General features: G+C 40.6%; 1 protein-coding gene across 6 annotated transcripts in view; it reads left to right on the top strand.

The window, feature by feature from the left end:
- The window catches only part of GPSM2 (G protein signaling modulator 2), a 57,863-nt gene that overhangs the window by 25,930 nt on the left and 17,796 nt on the right, over positions 1 to 14,137 (top strand). For all 6 annotated transcript variants that reach the window (XM_067538317.1, XM_067538320.1, XM_067538319.1 and 3 more), the window contains 2 exons: positions 12,485 to 12,706; positions 13,948 to 14,083. In XM_067538317.1, the coding sequence (XP_067394418.1) occupies positions 12,485 to 12,706; positions 13,948 to 14,083 (358 nt within the window). The remainder of the gene's footprint in view (positions 1 to 12,484; positions 12,707 to 13,947; positions 14,084 to 14,137) is intronic.

The raw sequence follows: 14,137 nt of genomic DNA, 5'->3' as shown, positions 1-14,137 counted from the left end.
ATTGAACTGATCTGGGGCTTTCATTTAGATGGATATAGTTGTTTAAAGAGCTTAGTTCTTGAGTCAGGTGATTGTAGAACATAGAATTTTAAGATAAAGAAAAATGTTCTCCCCTCAACGTGGTGGGGGGGGGGGGGGCATCCTTTATGTTCAGATCATGATCTAGTGTTTTTCAGTCAGTATTTTACATGCAGAGGATAATCTCGTGCCCTTTTGGTTCTTGAGCAGAATACCCTTTCCAAAGAGATTCCTATAGCAAGGATTCGAATAGTGTGGCCCACATTTTAGTACAGAGATTTGATTGTGGACATGTTATTGATTGTGTGGGCCATCCCTCTTCCCACTTTATGGTCCGACAATACCCCTAGATCAATTGCCTACATGGGAAAAACATTAAATATATTTTGGGTTGTCTTCTGTTGCTATTCATTGGCTGGAAATAAGGATGAGATGCCAATACCATGTGACCAGCCTGCTCTCCAGAAACGACTACAGATGCTCCATGGAGCAACTACTGGCAAACTACCTCCACCCCAGCATACTAAATTAATGCATGACACATCCAAAACTAAGGGGTTGTCTTGAGTAGAATATTTTTTTACAACATGCTTACATTAATTAAAGTTGCAGTATAAACAAGGCAAGCTGTATTCTAGCATGTGCTAGGTCGTCAAATTGAAACCTAGACTCCCATCAGGCTTCAACTCAAACAGTTAGCAAGAGCTAAGGTACAGTTTGCCTTATTTAAACTACAATTTTACAACTTGTTAGTTAACATATTGTAAATTGTTGGGAGAGACTAGTCGAGTAAAGTGATGTGTGTGGAAAGGAAGGTTAAGGGACAGAGTTAAGGTGGTGTGTGGTCTGTGTCGTATGATTCTTGTAGTAGTAAGGTTTGTGCCTCTGGGTGGAGAGATTACAGTACATTTCTTACATTTTTAATTTTTTTGCATCTGTGGTTTTGTGTCAGAAGTTCTATGTAGCAATCTTAACAGTTTCACAACAAACTTCTGAGTGTATTTAGTAGTGACAGACATCTGATCAGGAGCCTTCGGAAATCACATTCACAGGAATGAACAGGTTGATAGTATTTATGGATTTTAATATGCAGGTTATGATTTCTCCTGGTCTTGTTTTATTCTTCTAACTTCTGTTTCCTTATAAGTTTTCTGCAGCTTCACTGTTTGCAGATTGCAGCTAAAGGAAAGGAGATTCCAAATAGTGGGGAAAAAAATAAGGTTTATTTTATTATTATTAGAGAAAATTAAAAAGAGAAGGTAGAAAAGGTCAAAGAAGATTTTAAAAAGAGGTCAAAAAGGAGTTGGATGAGATGAAATACTTATAGTGATAGATGAGGGTGAGGTACTTTTACAAATGAGAAATTATATAGGAACAAATACCTCTAGGATAAAAGCAGTACCAGGTGAATAAGTAGAATAACAAAATGAAACACTTGTGTGAATGTTTCCACAAAAACATCTAAAAGAGTGTTATTCTGTTCAGCTGGAACAGAATTTCACTAGAAGTACACAAATGAATGAAGCTTGTTTTCTCTTGGTCTCTACTGCTTCAATGTGTCCTTTGTTACGTACTTGGTTAGTGAATAATGAAATAATTCAAGTCAGACAATATAACAGACAGGAAGAATATGAAATTACTTTCTTGCAACTACTTAATGACTTCCTACAAAATTGATAACCCAACTTCCTCTTGTCTGCCTGATTGCAAGTTAGCCGTGTTAGCAGTAGCAATTTAAACCTGCTCTCAGAGCATTCCAAAAAAGGGGATGTTTTTGGAACTGAGAATAGAGTAACTGTGTTTGGTAGCTCAGGCTGTTTCCGTAACTAACTTTGAAGGTTATGTAAAATTCCTTTTAATGGCCAGCTTTTAGACTTGGAGTGGAAATCTATAAACAGCCTGTTGGTCCAAAATTACATTGGCAAAATCTGAGAGCTGGGTAATGGTCTATAATATGGTATGACTAAAAATATTATTGAAAAAATGGTCAGTGTAGGCATCTGAAATGAATCTGAGACCCATAATTCCTTCTCTTCTTTCTTCACAACTAAGCTAGACACTAGACTTGAAATAAGTCAGTGAGACACCAATTCAAATGGAAAAGTAGCTCTCAGATTTTGGCATGCACGGGATCCTAAAACTTGCCTTTATAAATCAATAGACTCTTTATATAAGACAAATTCAGACAGGAAATAAGATGCACATTTTTAACAAGGAGGGTAGTTAACTTTGGAACAATTTACCAAGAGTTGTGGTGGATTCTCCATCACTGGCAATTTTTAAACCAAGATTGTAAGTTTTTCTAAGAAAATATGCTTTACGTCTACCAGGAATTAATTCATGTAAGTCCTATCGCCTGTTTTGAACAGGAGGTCAAACTATCACAATGGGGCCCTTCTGTCCTTATAATATATGAATCTATATAGCTGTGATTGTGATGGTATTTTTTAAAAAAATCTTTAGTTTCCTGTGTGTTTCCCCTTTCATTGAAACTATTATTGTTTCCTAACTTTACCTATCATAACAAACAGAGCTGAGCCAAAATCTTACACTAAAAGTAATGTCGAATTTATATATTTCAATAAGATATTCAGTGCTCTTGAGTTTTGATTAACTTTAACCAGAGAGAACTTAAAATACTTCAGTGTTCTTATTTTTTGCATGGTAAGAATAATTTTTCTTCAAGTGATTGTGCCTGTTCATTCCACTGTAGGTGTGTGTGTGCCCCAAGCACAGTTGCCAGAAAATTTTCCCTCAGTGGTACCCATAGGGTTGGCTCTGGTGCCTCCTGGTGCTACATACTCATAGCTCTGGTATAAAGGGGTTGATCAACCCCGCTATCCCTCAGTTCCTTCTTACTGCCCACGACAGTTGCTGGAACTGCTCTTCCTGCTTCAGCAAACTGTTCTCAGTGGTCTTCATGCTCTTTTCTTCATATTGTGTGTGTGTGTGTGTGTGTGTGTGTGTGTGTGTGTGTGTGTAGGTAGGTAGATAGATAGATAGATAGATATAGTTAACCTGTAAATAGTAGTTTGTGATGCTTTTCCGTCAGCAGAGTTTCGTCCATTCCCAGTGCTGAGGCATGCCTTGGTAACCAGGCTTTAATCCCTGTGCCTTCGGCAACAAGGCTATGGCTTTGAATGACCTGCACTCTAGCTATCTAAAAATCTTGGTGAGGTTCACATTGGGGATTGCTGTCAGATCTGCAGTGAGTTTAAACTTCGTATGAAGAAAGATTGGGAGGGCAGGTTAAAACTTCTACTGATGAAAATGGTGCTCAGACCTTCCTCTGAACTAAGCTGGTCAGACTCTGCACCGAGCACATCAGTTTCGGTGCAGAGCACTCCTCTTGCTGTATGGGGTCCCGGCACCATTCACCATCCCCGGTGCCAAGAAAAAGTCATAACAAGCAGCTAACCAAGAGGGGTTATTCCCCAACCATGAAGAAGTCCAGGCATAGGCAGCAGAGCGCAGTGCAACCTATGTCAGGCCACTCCTTTGCCTCGGCATTGCAGGTGGCACAGTTGACTTGGGCCTCTATGCAGGCACCATTGAATCCGATCCTGTGTGCACCAGAGGGCCACTGCAGCACCAGCATTATCGTGGTGTTACCCTCTCTGGAGGCATTCGCTGTGGCCAAAGACCTGCTGGTGTTCTCGGTACCACTGTTGCTATAGCAGTACAAGAGTACAACGGTGCCAGTGCTGATCATGTAGCTCCCAACTGCTGTCCAGTTCTGGGCCCTGTGATACTGTCCAGAGGGAGAGCTGGCCCTGATGCACACCTCTCCACCCTGGCATCGATCTCCAGCACCAGTGGGAGCTGCATCTCCATGGTTCCCAGAAGAAAGCTGTCTTCGGAATCGGAGATGGGGTCGTACTCCTCTCATTCAAGGAGTCGACCCCGCCGTCACCTGCCATGGTCCCTGGCACAGGTGTACCATTCAGCACTTGGCCTAGAAGTCTCTTGCCTATGTCAGTGCAGTGGTCCTTTTGGAACCTGTGGAGATTCCCCCGATGCCTGGGCCCCATTCGACATGCTCTTGCTCAGTGATCTCCAAGAGTAGGGTGCCTCCATCCCATTGGGCAGCGCTCGACCCAGACTCCGGTACCAAGCCCAGTGCTGAGCTTCAGGATTCGGACCTTTGGGACCCTGTTGGTGCAGAAAGAGAGGAGGAGGGTCTTCTGCCTGTGCAGGCCTCTTCCTGGATGAGGCCGTGTCAGAGGTGGGCTTGTTGCCTCCTCAAGACGACTATAAGGCCCACCAGGAGCTACTAAAGAGGATGGCCTCAATTTAGGTTTGCAGCAGAGGTAGTGAAAGAATCCTCCCATAGCTTTGTTAACATCCTGGCTGTCATGTGCCCATTGACTTCCTGCAATGCACCATCCCTTTTATAGTCTGAATCAGAAAGTGAGCAAGAAGACCTAGCTTCCCTATTCTCTTCTCACCAACCATACGGAGCACAACTCCACTATGGACACTGGGCATACCACACCTTTGACCCACAGCCTTTTTTGTTTGGGCAACACTAGTACAAACCTTTCCCACCACAATGGTCATACTACCCCCCAGCAGGGCCAAAGGCAACAGCCCTCCGTCACCTCTAATGTGGCCTACCAACAGCCAACGAAGTACCCTCCTTCAGCTGCTACACTGAGGGCTTCTGAACTTGCTGAGAAGGCAAGAGAGGAACTGGAGGTCGAAGTTGAGAAGGAAGTCACTCTTCCAGCCTACTTCTCATCATCGTCACCACATGAGATGGTGTTGCCCTCTCCACCATCTCTGGCAGATGACTTGAAATTGTTCCAGGACTTGGCACAGGGGGTGGCAGGGACACTCCAAATACCTTTAGTCGCAGCACAAGCTGGTGGATGTTCTACTTTCCTCCATCTCCTCCAGAGTGGCCCTCCCTACTCATGAGGCTCCACTGGACCCTGCCAAAGTGATATGGTAGACTCCTGCATCCATCCCACCAACTTTTAAGAGGACAGACTCGAAATATTATGGGACAGCAAAGGACACAGAATTCCTGTTCTTATTCCTGTTTCCCAGTTCGATCATTGTGGATGCAATTAAATATAAATGCTGCCAACGCTACTTTAGGCCCACTCCTCATGACTGGGACTGGAAGTGCCTGAATCTGTTTGGCTGGAAGGCCTATTCCTCGTCCACCCTCCAGTACAGAGTGGCGAACTATTAAGCCTTGTGCGAAGTATGACTATCAGAACTATGTAAAACTTAGTTCTTTTATTGAACAACTCCCTAATTCTCTCAAGGACCAATTTAAAGCTTTGGTTAATGAGGGCCAGATAGTGGCAAAAACATCTCTCCAATCTGCACTTGATACTGCTGACACAGTGGCACAGTCTATTTTGACTGCCCTTGTGATGAGATGGGCCTCGTGGTTTCATCTCTCTGGCTTCCCTAAGAAGGTCCAAATGACAGTGGAAGATCTCCCCTTGGAGGGACAAAATTATTTGCTGAAAAGACTGATGCCTCTCTCCACATGTTAAGATTTGAGAACCACTCTTTGATCCCTTGGTATCTATACACATGGGTATAAAAGAAAGTACAGCCCTCAGCCATCATTCAAGCCTCGCTTGCAATAATCATCCCAATATCCATCTTAGTATGAACCCCAGAGGAAGAAACCCAGGTTCCTCAGGCGGAAGACACTGGAATCTCAGCAGATTTCCTCTCAGCCCCCTACCTCAGAGGCAGTTTTGACGGATTGGTTGAGGTGCCCATAAAACACTCTTCACTTCATGCTGGAAAGCTCCACTATTCTTTTGGAGATTATCTCGCACTGTTCTGCAGCACCTGAGAATGGATAACCTTCAACAAATGGGTGCTGGAGATTATCCGACATGGATATTCCATCCATTTCTCCTCTCTCCTTCCCAAACACCCTTCCCCATCCTTCTCCAGGGATCCTTCTCACGAGAACCTGTTACATCAGGAGATAAACCCCTCCTCAGCGTAGGAGCCATAGAGCCAGTGCCCACACACCTAAGGATCAGAGGCTTCTACTCTCATTACTTCCTGATACTGAAGAAAAAAGGGGGTTGGAGACCCATACTGGACCTCAGAACACTCAACAAGTTTGTCAAGATGGTCATGTTATCAACGATCATTCCAGCATTAGAAAAAGGAGACTGGTTCTCGGCCCTGGAACTTCAAGATGCATATTTTTGCATCTCAGTCATACTGAGGCACAGATGTTACCTCAGTTTCACACTAGGCCAAGACCACTACCAATACAGAGTATTCCCTTTTGGCCTCTGATTGGCCCCCAGAGTATTCTCCAAGGTCTCTCGGTAGTGTTGGCCCACTTATGCTCTCAAGGCATCATGATTTATTCTTACCTGGACGACTGCCTTCTCAGGGTACAGTCCTTCACTGAGGCCCAACAAGTAACTCAGACCACACTGGACTTATTTTCAGAATCTGATCAATGAACAAAAGTCTACTTTAACCAATACAGAGGCTAGAATTCATAGGAGCCAACGTCGACTCCATTCAGGCGAAGAAGCTCCTCCCACATTACAGATTTCTCAATCTCTCCTTGTTGATAGACAGTACAATCCAGCCCCCAAATTTTGTCCAGAACCATGGGCACATCAGTTATTTCTCGTGTCAGACTACGCATGAGATGCCTTCAAGCATGGTTTGATTCAGTTTACAGGCTGAACAGAGACCACATAAGCAAACTACTATCAATGCTCACCAGGGTCAAGCAATCCTCGGACTGGTGGAAGAACCCAGTAGATGTCTATATGGGAATCCAGTTTGTTCAGTTTTCCCCATCTCTACTCCTGACCACCAATGCATCCCTCATAGGTTGGGTTGCGCATCTCAATGGTTGCACAGTACAGGGCCAATCATCTCCATCAGAGACATTGCTCCACATGAACCTGCTTGAACTAAGAGCAGTCAGAAACGCCTGTGCTCACTTCCTTCCGCTGATCAAATACATGCATATGAGGGTCATGATGGACAATATGGACTTGCATGTATTACATAAACTGTCAGGGAGGTGCCAGTGTGAAGCACTAAAACTATGGAATTGGTACATCTCCCACAATATCCTAATATCAGCGGGAATACATAACATGACTGTGGACAGTCTCAGCTACAAATTCCCACATGACCACGAATGGGAGATAGATTCGGTGCTATTCCAGGATGTATTCCAACAATGGGGGACACCAATAATAGACCTATTCTCTACTTACCAGAACAAGAAATGTCTACGGTACCGCTCCAGCATGCGGATCGGACAACACTCCATGAGAGAGACTCTCCTCCTTCCGTTGGACAAGGGCCTTCTTTACGTCTTCCCCCATTCCCTCTGATACTGAAAATCCTGTTGAAAGTGAATAAAGAGGAAATGTCATACTGATTGCTTCCACCTGGCCCAGAGAGACATGGTACCCTTACCTGTTACAGCTGGCACTATGTCCACTGATGACTCTTCCAATCACTCCGTACCTTCTATCACAGAATGAGAGAGACACTCTCCACCCCAATTTATGGATTCTATGGCTCAAAGCCTGGCTCCTTCATGCCTCTAGCACGTAGAGACATTTTGCTCTGAAGAGGTGCAAAAATTGTTACTTCACAGTAGGAAAGGAGCAACTCACTGTACCTATCTACAGAAATAGAAGAAATTTCAGATCTGGTGTCATCCCTTATACATCCACCCTACCAGTGATCCTAGACTACCTGTTGACTCTCAAGAAATTGGGACTCTCTCTATCAGTTTGTTGACAGTTACTCTAGCAGCAGTTGCAACCTTTTATGAGCAAGTAGAAGGATACTCAGTCTTTTCACATCCGACTGCGAAGAGGTTTCTCAAAGGTATAGCGAACCTCTTTCCACAACCCAGGCTTCCCATTCCTCAGTGGGACCTGTGTATCTCCATTTGAACCCATGGCCACTTGTTCATTAACTCACCTCTCCATGAAGATGGTGTTCCTCCATGAAGATGTTGCCATCACCTCTGCAAGAAGGATTGAGGAAATAACTGCTCTGATGGTGAATCCCCCATGCACAGTGTTCTTCCCTGACAAGATCACATTTAGACCACATCCAAAGTTCACTCCCAAGGTGACTTCTGCATTTCATATAAATTAGCTTATTCAGCTTCCAGCCTTTTAACCCAAACCCTGTCAGGATAATAGGGAAGCCATCCTCCATATGGTTGATGTGAGGAAAGCCTTGGCCTTCTATTTGGACAAGACGAGAGCCTTCAAGAAATCTCCGAGGCTCTTCCTCCCTGTTGCAGATGGGTCAAAAGATACAACAGTTTTAGCTCGAAGACGCTCAAAGTGGGTTTCTGGCTGTATTGCATTACGCAATTGTTAACAGAGTTTAACAGCCCATCTTCAGTACGTATGCATTCTACAAGGTCAGTTTCCTCATCTGTTGTCTTCTCCAAGGGTATCCCTATATCACAAATCTGCAGAGCAGCTACCTGGGCGTCGGCACACACCTTCGCAGAACACTATGCCATCTTGGGGAATTCAGCTGCAGACACCAAATTTGGTGCCATTGTATTATCATCCATATCAGACTCAACTCTGAAGTCCCAGCCTCCAGTAGTGGGCACTTCTTGGGAGTCGACTACAGTGGAACATCTATAGGGACACTACTCAAAGTGAGTAACTTATTATTATTCGTGTAGTAATGATGATTCTTTGACGTGTGTATCCCTGTGGGTGCTCCACGACCACTCCTCTACTTTGGAGTTATAGTAGTTGACTCTGTGGTAGAGAAGGAACTGAGGAGGGAATGCCCACACACACTGGCTAGCCTGGTGGCAGACAGGGAGCAGCGCATGCACAGGCAGGACAGATTGCTCCAATCAGCAGCGCAGGGACGCAGACACACCTATACCTACAGTGGAGCACCATAGGGACATGCATCTCGAAGAACCATTGTTACTACATAAGGCGAATAACTTCTTCATTTACAATGAAGGTAGTGATAGTTAGATTTCGGTTTATAGAACTGAAGTCAAGCAGTACACATAACCTATTTCTAAAGAATATGAAACTCCAGTACAAAGGCTATTGCAACATTTCAAGCTAAAATCTAAAGGAATTTAGGTGATTGTGTGACGTTCTAAATCTTAGCACTGAGGAGCACCATCTTTTCTAAACATCATGTTAATTGGATGTGTCAGTTAACATGAGGTGCCCGGAGAGAACCTCTTGGGATAGGATTAGTTAAGATTACCCAATGAAGTATGTTAAATCTTAAATCTTTTGTTGCTGATGGTGTAACATACTGTACATAATCATTTCTGGCTTTTCCCAAACAATGTTGAACACATACTGTGCAATAAAATGAAAGAAGATGGCTTGGTGTCTGAACAAATAGCACTTCTTTAACTTCTCCCAGAAGAACTTTCAAACATAAAAATACTGTATGTGTTATGGATATCCAGCTTGGGAAGCTGGGTCTGGGGAGAACTCCATGGTTGAAGTATTTTTCTTCATCATCTTTATCGCCTTCCAGGCATATGTTACATTTCATTATAAAAGCTAAAAATGTCTATTATGTCATTCTGCTTAAATTGTGGAATATCAAAGACTACCAGGTACAGTACAATTTTATTAACTCATTTTACTTCTGCCCTACTGTACCCTACCTTGGTTCTGCTGAAAAGCAATCCAGTGAATTTTCAAAAATACTTCGTTCCTGGTTTTATAAAATGTGTTGTTACCTAATAACACCTTAATCAATGTTTTGTAATATAAAAGTTACATTAAGTGTTCTTCAGCCGAGTGTTTTGCCTAGATATTGATTTGCATTTGTTGAGTATTGCCAGTGAAATAGCTGTTGGTGTTGAGGGATGTTATTTTGCCAAATGATTTTGCTTTTCATGGAAAATATTGTTTTGAAATTGTATTAATTATTCTCATTGTCCTATTTTGCCTGGCTGTTAAATGTTTTCCAAGTCACTAGGGAGTCAGCATATGATAAACTGCACTAGCTGTTCTATGCAATTTCCATGCTTAAATTCTCCCCCCAGTTTAGACAAAATGTTACCTAACATTTTTGAGCTTTTATTGCGCTGTGTACTAATTTCCTCAGATCTAGTTTTCACATTTAATTAGGTCAATATCCAATAAAAACTTTAAATAATTCAGAGATCAAAGAGCTTTCCATTTAGCCTGGAAATGCATGATGATGCAGTTGTGCAGAATAATTAATAAACAATAGATAACATCACATGAAGAGTTTGCACTGGTTGTCTTGATGGAAAGGAATACTAATAATGGAAAATTTTTTAACTGCATTTAAAATGTTATGCTGAGAATAAGCAGTTAGACTCTGAAAAATTGTTTTGGGGATGAAATACCAGTCTGGTATTGAGTATCTGTTGTATCTACTTTGTAAACCAAGTTAATGATCAATTTAGAAGTTATGGCCAAATTTTAGTGAGTGGTTTTCCAGGATAAGGCTTTAGTTTGTCAGATTTTTTTTCAAGGTATGGAATTCATTTTATTTTTGGAATTTATTAGTGTACTACCTTTTTAAATGCTTATATAAACGTCTATTCATTTTTTTTCAGAAATCAATAAAGTAAAACAATGTCATTGATAGAAATGTAAAATATCCTTTTGTTTAGTTATGGATCTGTTGAGAGCAGTAGAAAGTGTTCATGTGTAATTGCTAACAGTTCAACTACCTGAATGCACCTTAACATATTATCAATGGTAACTTAAAGAGCATTCTTGATTATTGCAGCTCTCCTAAACAAAGCTGCTTTGTGCATGGCCCAGGTTCAAAATGTGCTACAACTTTGCTTTGTAGTTCTTTACAAATTAATAGTAATGCTATATTATAAACTGTGCAGAAAATAGCTATAACTATTCATTTTTTTGGCTTACGTTAGTGAAACAAACTATCTGATGGCTTCTTCTGAGTAAAACAACCTGAATTGACATACATACATACTGTTGTTGTTATCTCAGTTTGTTGGGTAGTTGGTTCACTTTTTTCTTTACAGTGCCATTTAGTTTCCATAGAGTTGCATTGACATTACGAGGCCATCTAATGGCAAGTATCATTGAAGTGAGTAGAAAAATATTGTACCTATTAAAACTTTAGAAAAAGTAGCTAATGCACTTGTTCAATGGTTAATTGAAATGTTTCTCTATTGGCTGTTTTAAAAACATTCATAAGACATTTTGCAGGCAATTATGGTATCTAACTTTAAAATTAAAAATATCACCTTTTTGGGCCAGAACCTCAGCTGGGGGAAATCAGGGTATTCAGCTCCACTGAATATGTCAGATGAGCACATTTTAAACTGGATTCTTTTAAATTTCTTAGCTATTCTAAACCATAGTTTCAATTTTTTAAAGATTTATCATTTTATATTTTGTCCAAACCAAATCTCAGCTGATAATTTTGACAGTAGAATTTTTTAGCTCAACTAAATACTGGAACTCTTATAACCTTTGTAAAGCATTTTAGAGTCCTAGAGGTGTTGTATAAGGTAAAAATATGATAAATCTCTGAAAAATCAGTCTGAATAAAAAAGAGCCAACACTTCTTAAGCTCTTAAGAGCACATTCTGCACGGTAGCAATATTGACATGGATTTAAGTTTCAGTATAATAAAGATATTTTAAAAATGAATACATCCACTTCTTCCCTTCACTTCAAATTGTTACATTTCCCAGACAACCTTAGACTTCCAAGCTCTACAGAGTTGTATGTGTGCATGCTTGCTTGCTTGCTTCAATCATTCATGTGGTAGAAGGCATAAATGAAAAGAGTGACTTGAAAGAAAAGCATCCTGCCACATTTATTGTATTCTTCTGAGAGAAATAGGATGTTGCATAGGAAAACTTTTGTTTATTTGTTTATTTCGTTTCTTGTATGCTGCATGGTTTTCTTGCTGGTGTGACAATGAGAAACTAAGAACAAGAATAGTGTTGTGAGGGAGAGCTCTTAGATGGGCTGAATCCTGATCTCCTTTGTTTCGTTTTTCTCAGTCGTTACTAAGGCAAAATCCCATTTGACCTTAATGAAAACTTGTCTGTGTAAGACCTCAAGGTTTCATCCTACAAATTTCAAAATGGTAGTAGTTGAGCAGACTACACAGTACTGTTTTTGGTTTGGTTTACCTGCCAGAACCTGACAGTTTCTCCTAGTAATTGGCTGAGACATAACGGTACACCCAAATTTTTGGTTTTTGATATCGAGATAGGATTTTTCTCTTCTGACCTTTGTGTAGAACATTGTATAATGTAATAATAGTAAACTTAATGCTTGCTTTGTGATAAGAAACATTGTTCGAAACAGAGAGTTTTCAGTGTGTATTTATAATGAACACAGGTTTCTGGTATTCAGAGAAACTTCCTGTGCATAAATATCTTCAGAATTCAGGCCCTTACAGAAAGAACTATATTTCTGAACATTGCCTTTTTTCCCCTCAAATTGTGCAGAATGGAAGCTTCCTGTCTGGAGCTGGCCTTAGAAGGTGAGCGGCTGTGTAAAGCAGGAGATTGTCGAGCTGGTGTGTCTTTCTTTGAAGCTGCAGTTCAGGTTGGAACAGAAGATCTAAAAACACTTAGTGCTATTTACAGTCAGCTAGGCAATGCTTATTTCTACCTACATGAATATGCAAAAGCCCTGGAATACCACCACCATGATTTAACCCTTGCAAGGTAATTTTGTGTTTTTAGGTACATCCTCCATCTCTGTTCTGTTTTTGTGAAGATGAGCAATGGTTTGTTCAGGGAAACATTAATCATTAATGCTTGTTAGAGACATTGATGTGCTAGTGGTGGGAGATTGGGTAGTATTATGGCAAATAATTTGGCCATCCCTTTATTGGGGAGAGCTACAGTTGCCAGATTTATGGATACATAGATGGCTTCCTCTTTAAATCCATCAGTTCTTCACCCGTTCCTGTTTCTAAAACTAAAGCTCCCTAGCTCTCCAAAAATTAAGCTGCCACCATTGTTTACTAGACGTAACTCACTCGTATATTTCTTTAAAACTAATAATGTGACATTTTAAAATATACGAAGTGTGCATTTCATGTGGTTTTTCTGCAGCTATCTTTTTAATGATTTTAGCTTTTCGTTACATACGTTTGATTCTCTTTTTTCAAGTTCTTCTAGTTTTCACACTTCCATGTTAAAATTGAAACTTTTCATTAGTGTAATCTGAAGAACCTGTTCCTATATAACAGTGAGAAGAGGAAAATTACACCTTGAGTGCAGGAGGTCTGGATAATTTGGCTGTCACTAGAAATTTTTACTCACTCACTAAGATAAATGTTCTAATAGAGCTTAATTTAGGTTCATGAGAAGGCATGAACATAGTGCTATTGCAGGTTGCGACACTGAACTATTCATTTTCAACTTTGCATAGTAAGGGTTTCTAGGATTGAGGCATTAATTTGTGTTAATTTCATCCCTGCCTCCTCAAAGAAAAATTACAACAGACAACAGTTATAGAGTCAAGCCAGAGATTGACATTTCCAGAAGAAAAATATCTTTGTGCATTAATACTTTTTTCCCCTCTTTCTTTGGAGTACTATCTCACATACTTCCTAATTAGCTTCCATGGAGCTGGGTTTTTTGGTGTAACATGCCAGTAAATAAGAAGTGCCATGTACAAAGGCAGTCAAGATAGCAGTTCAAACAAAATTAAAATAAATGTCCCCCAAACAGTTTCTGCTTAACTGAATTCTGCAGTTGAACCCTATGTGTGTGTGTGCATATAATTTTTTTAAAAGTAAAACATAACCTCATAAATTATGAAATATGCACTTTACAGTAGCGTAAATCTTTCTTATGAAGAGAAATACCTTCCATGTAATTCTGTTTTCAGTGCATTGAACATACATCTATTGCAAATATACAGGATTTCCTGTATTGTCGTATTCTTTTAATTTCAGGACCATTGGAGACCAACTAGGTGAAGCTAAAGCTAGTGGTAATTTGGGAAACACCTTAAAGGTGCTTGGGAATTTTGAAGATGCTATTGTGTGTTGTCAAAGGCATCTAGATATTTCCAGAGAGTTGAATGACAAGGTAAGAATAATGAACATTCATTTATTGTCAATCTGGCTGTAATTTAATAGAAGA

Source organism: Emydura macquarii, unplaced genomic scaffold (genome assembly GCF_026122565.2).
Source record: "Emydura macquarii macquarii isolate MOO-44397 ecotype Brisbane River unplaced genomic scaffold, CSIRO-AGI_Emac_v2 contig_480, whole genome shotgun sequence".
NCBI lineage: Eukaryota > Metazoa > Chordata > Testudines > Chelidae > Emydura > Emydura macquarii.
This window is presented reverse-complemented; position numbering and strand designations above follow the sequence as displayed.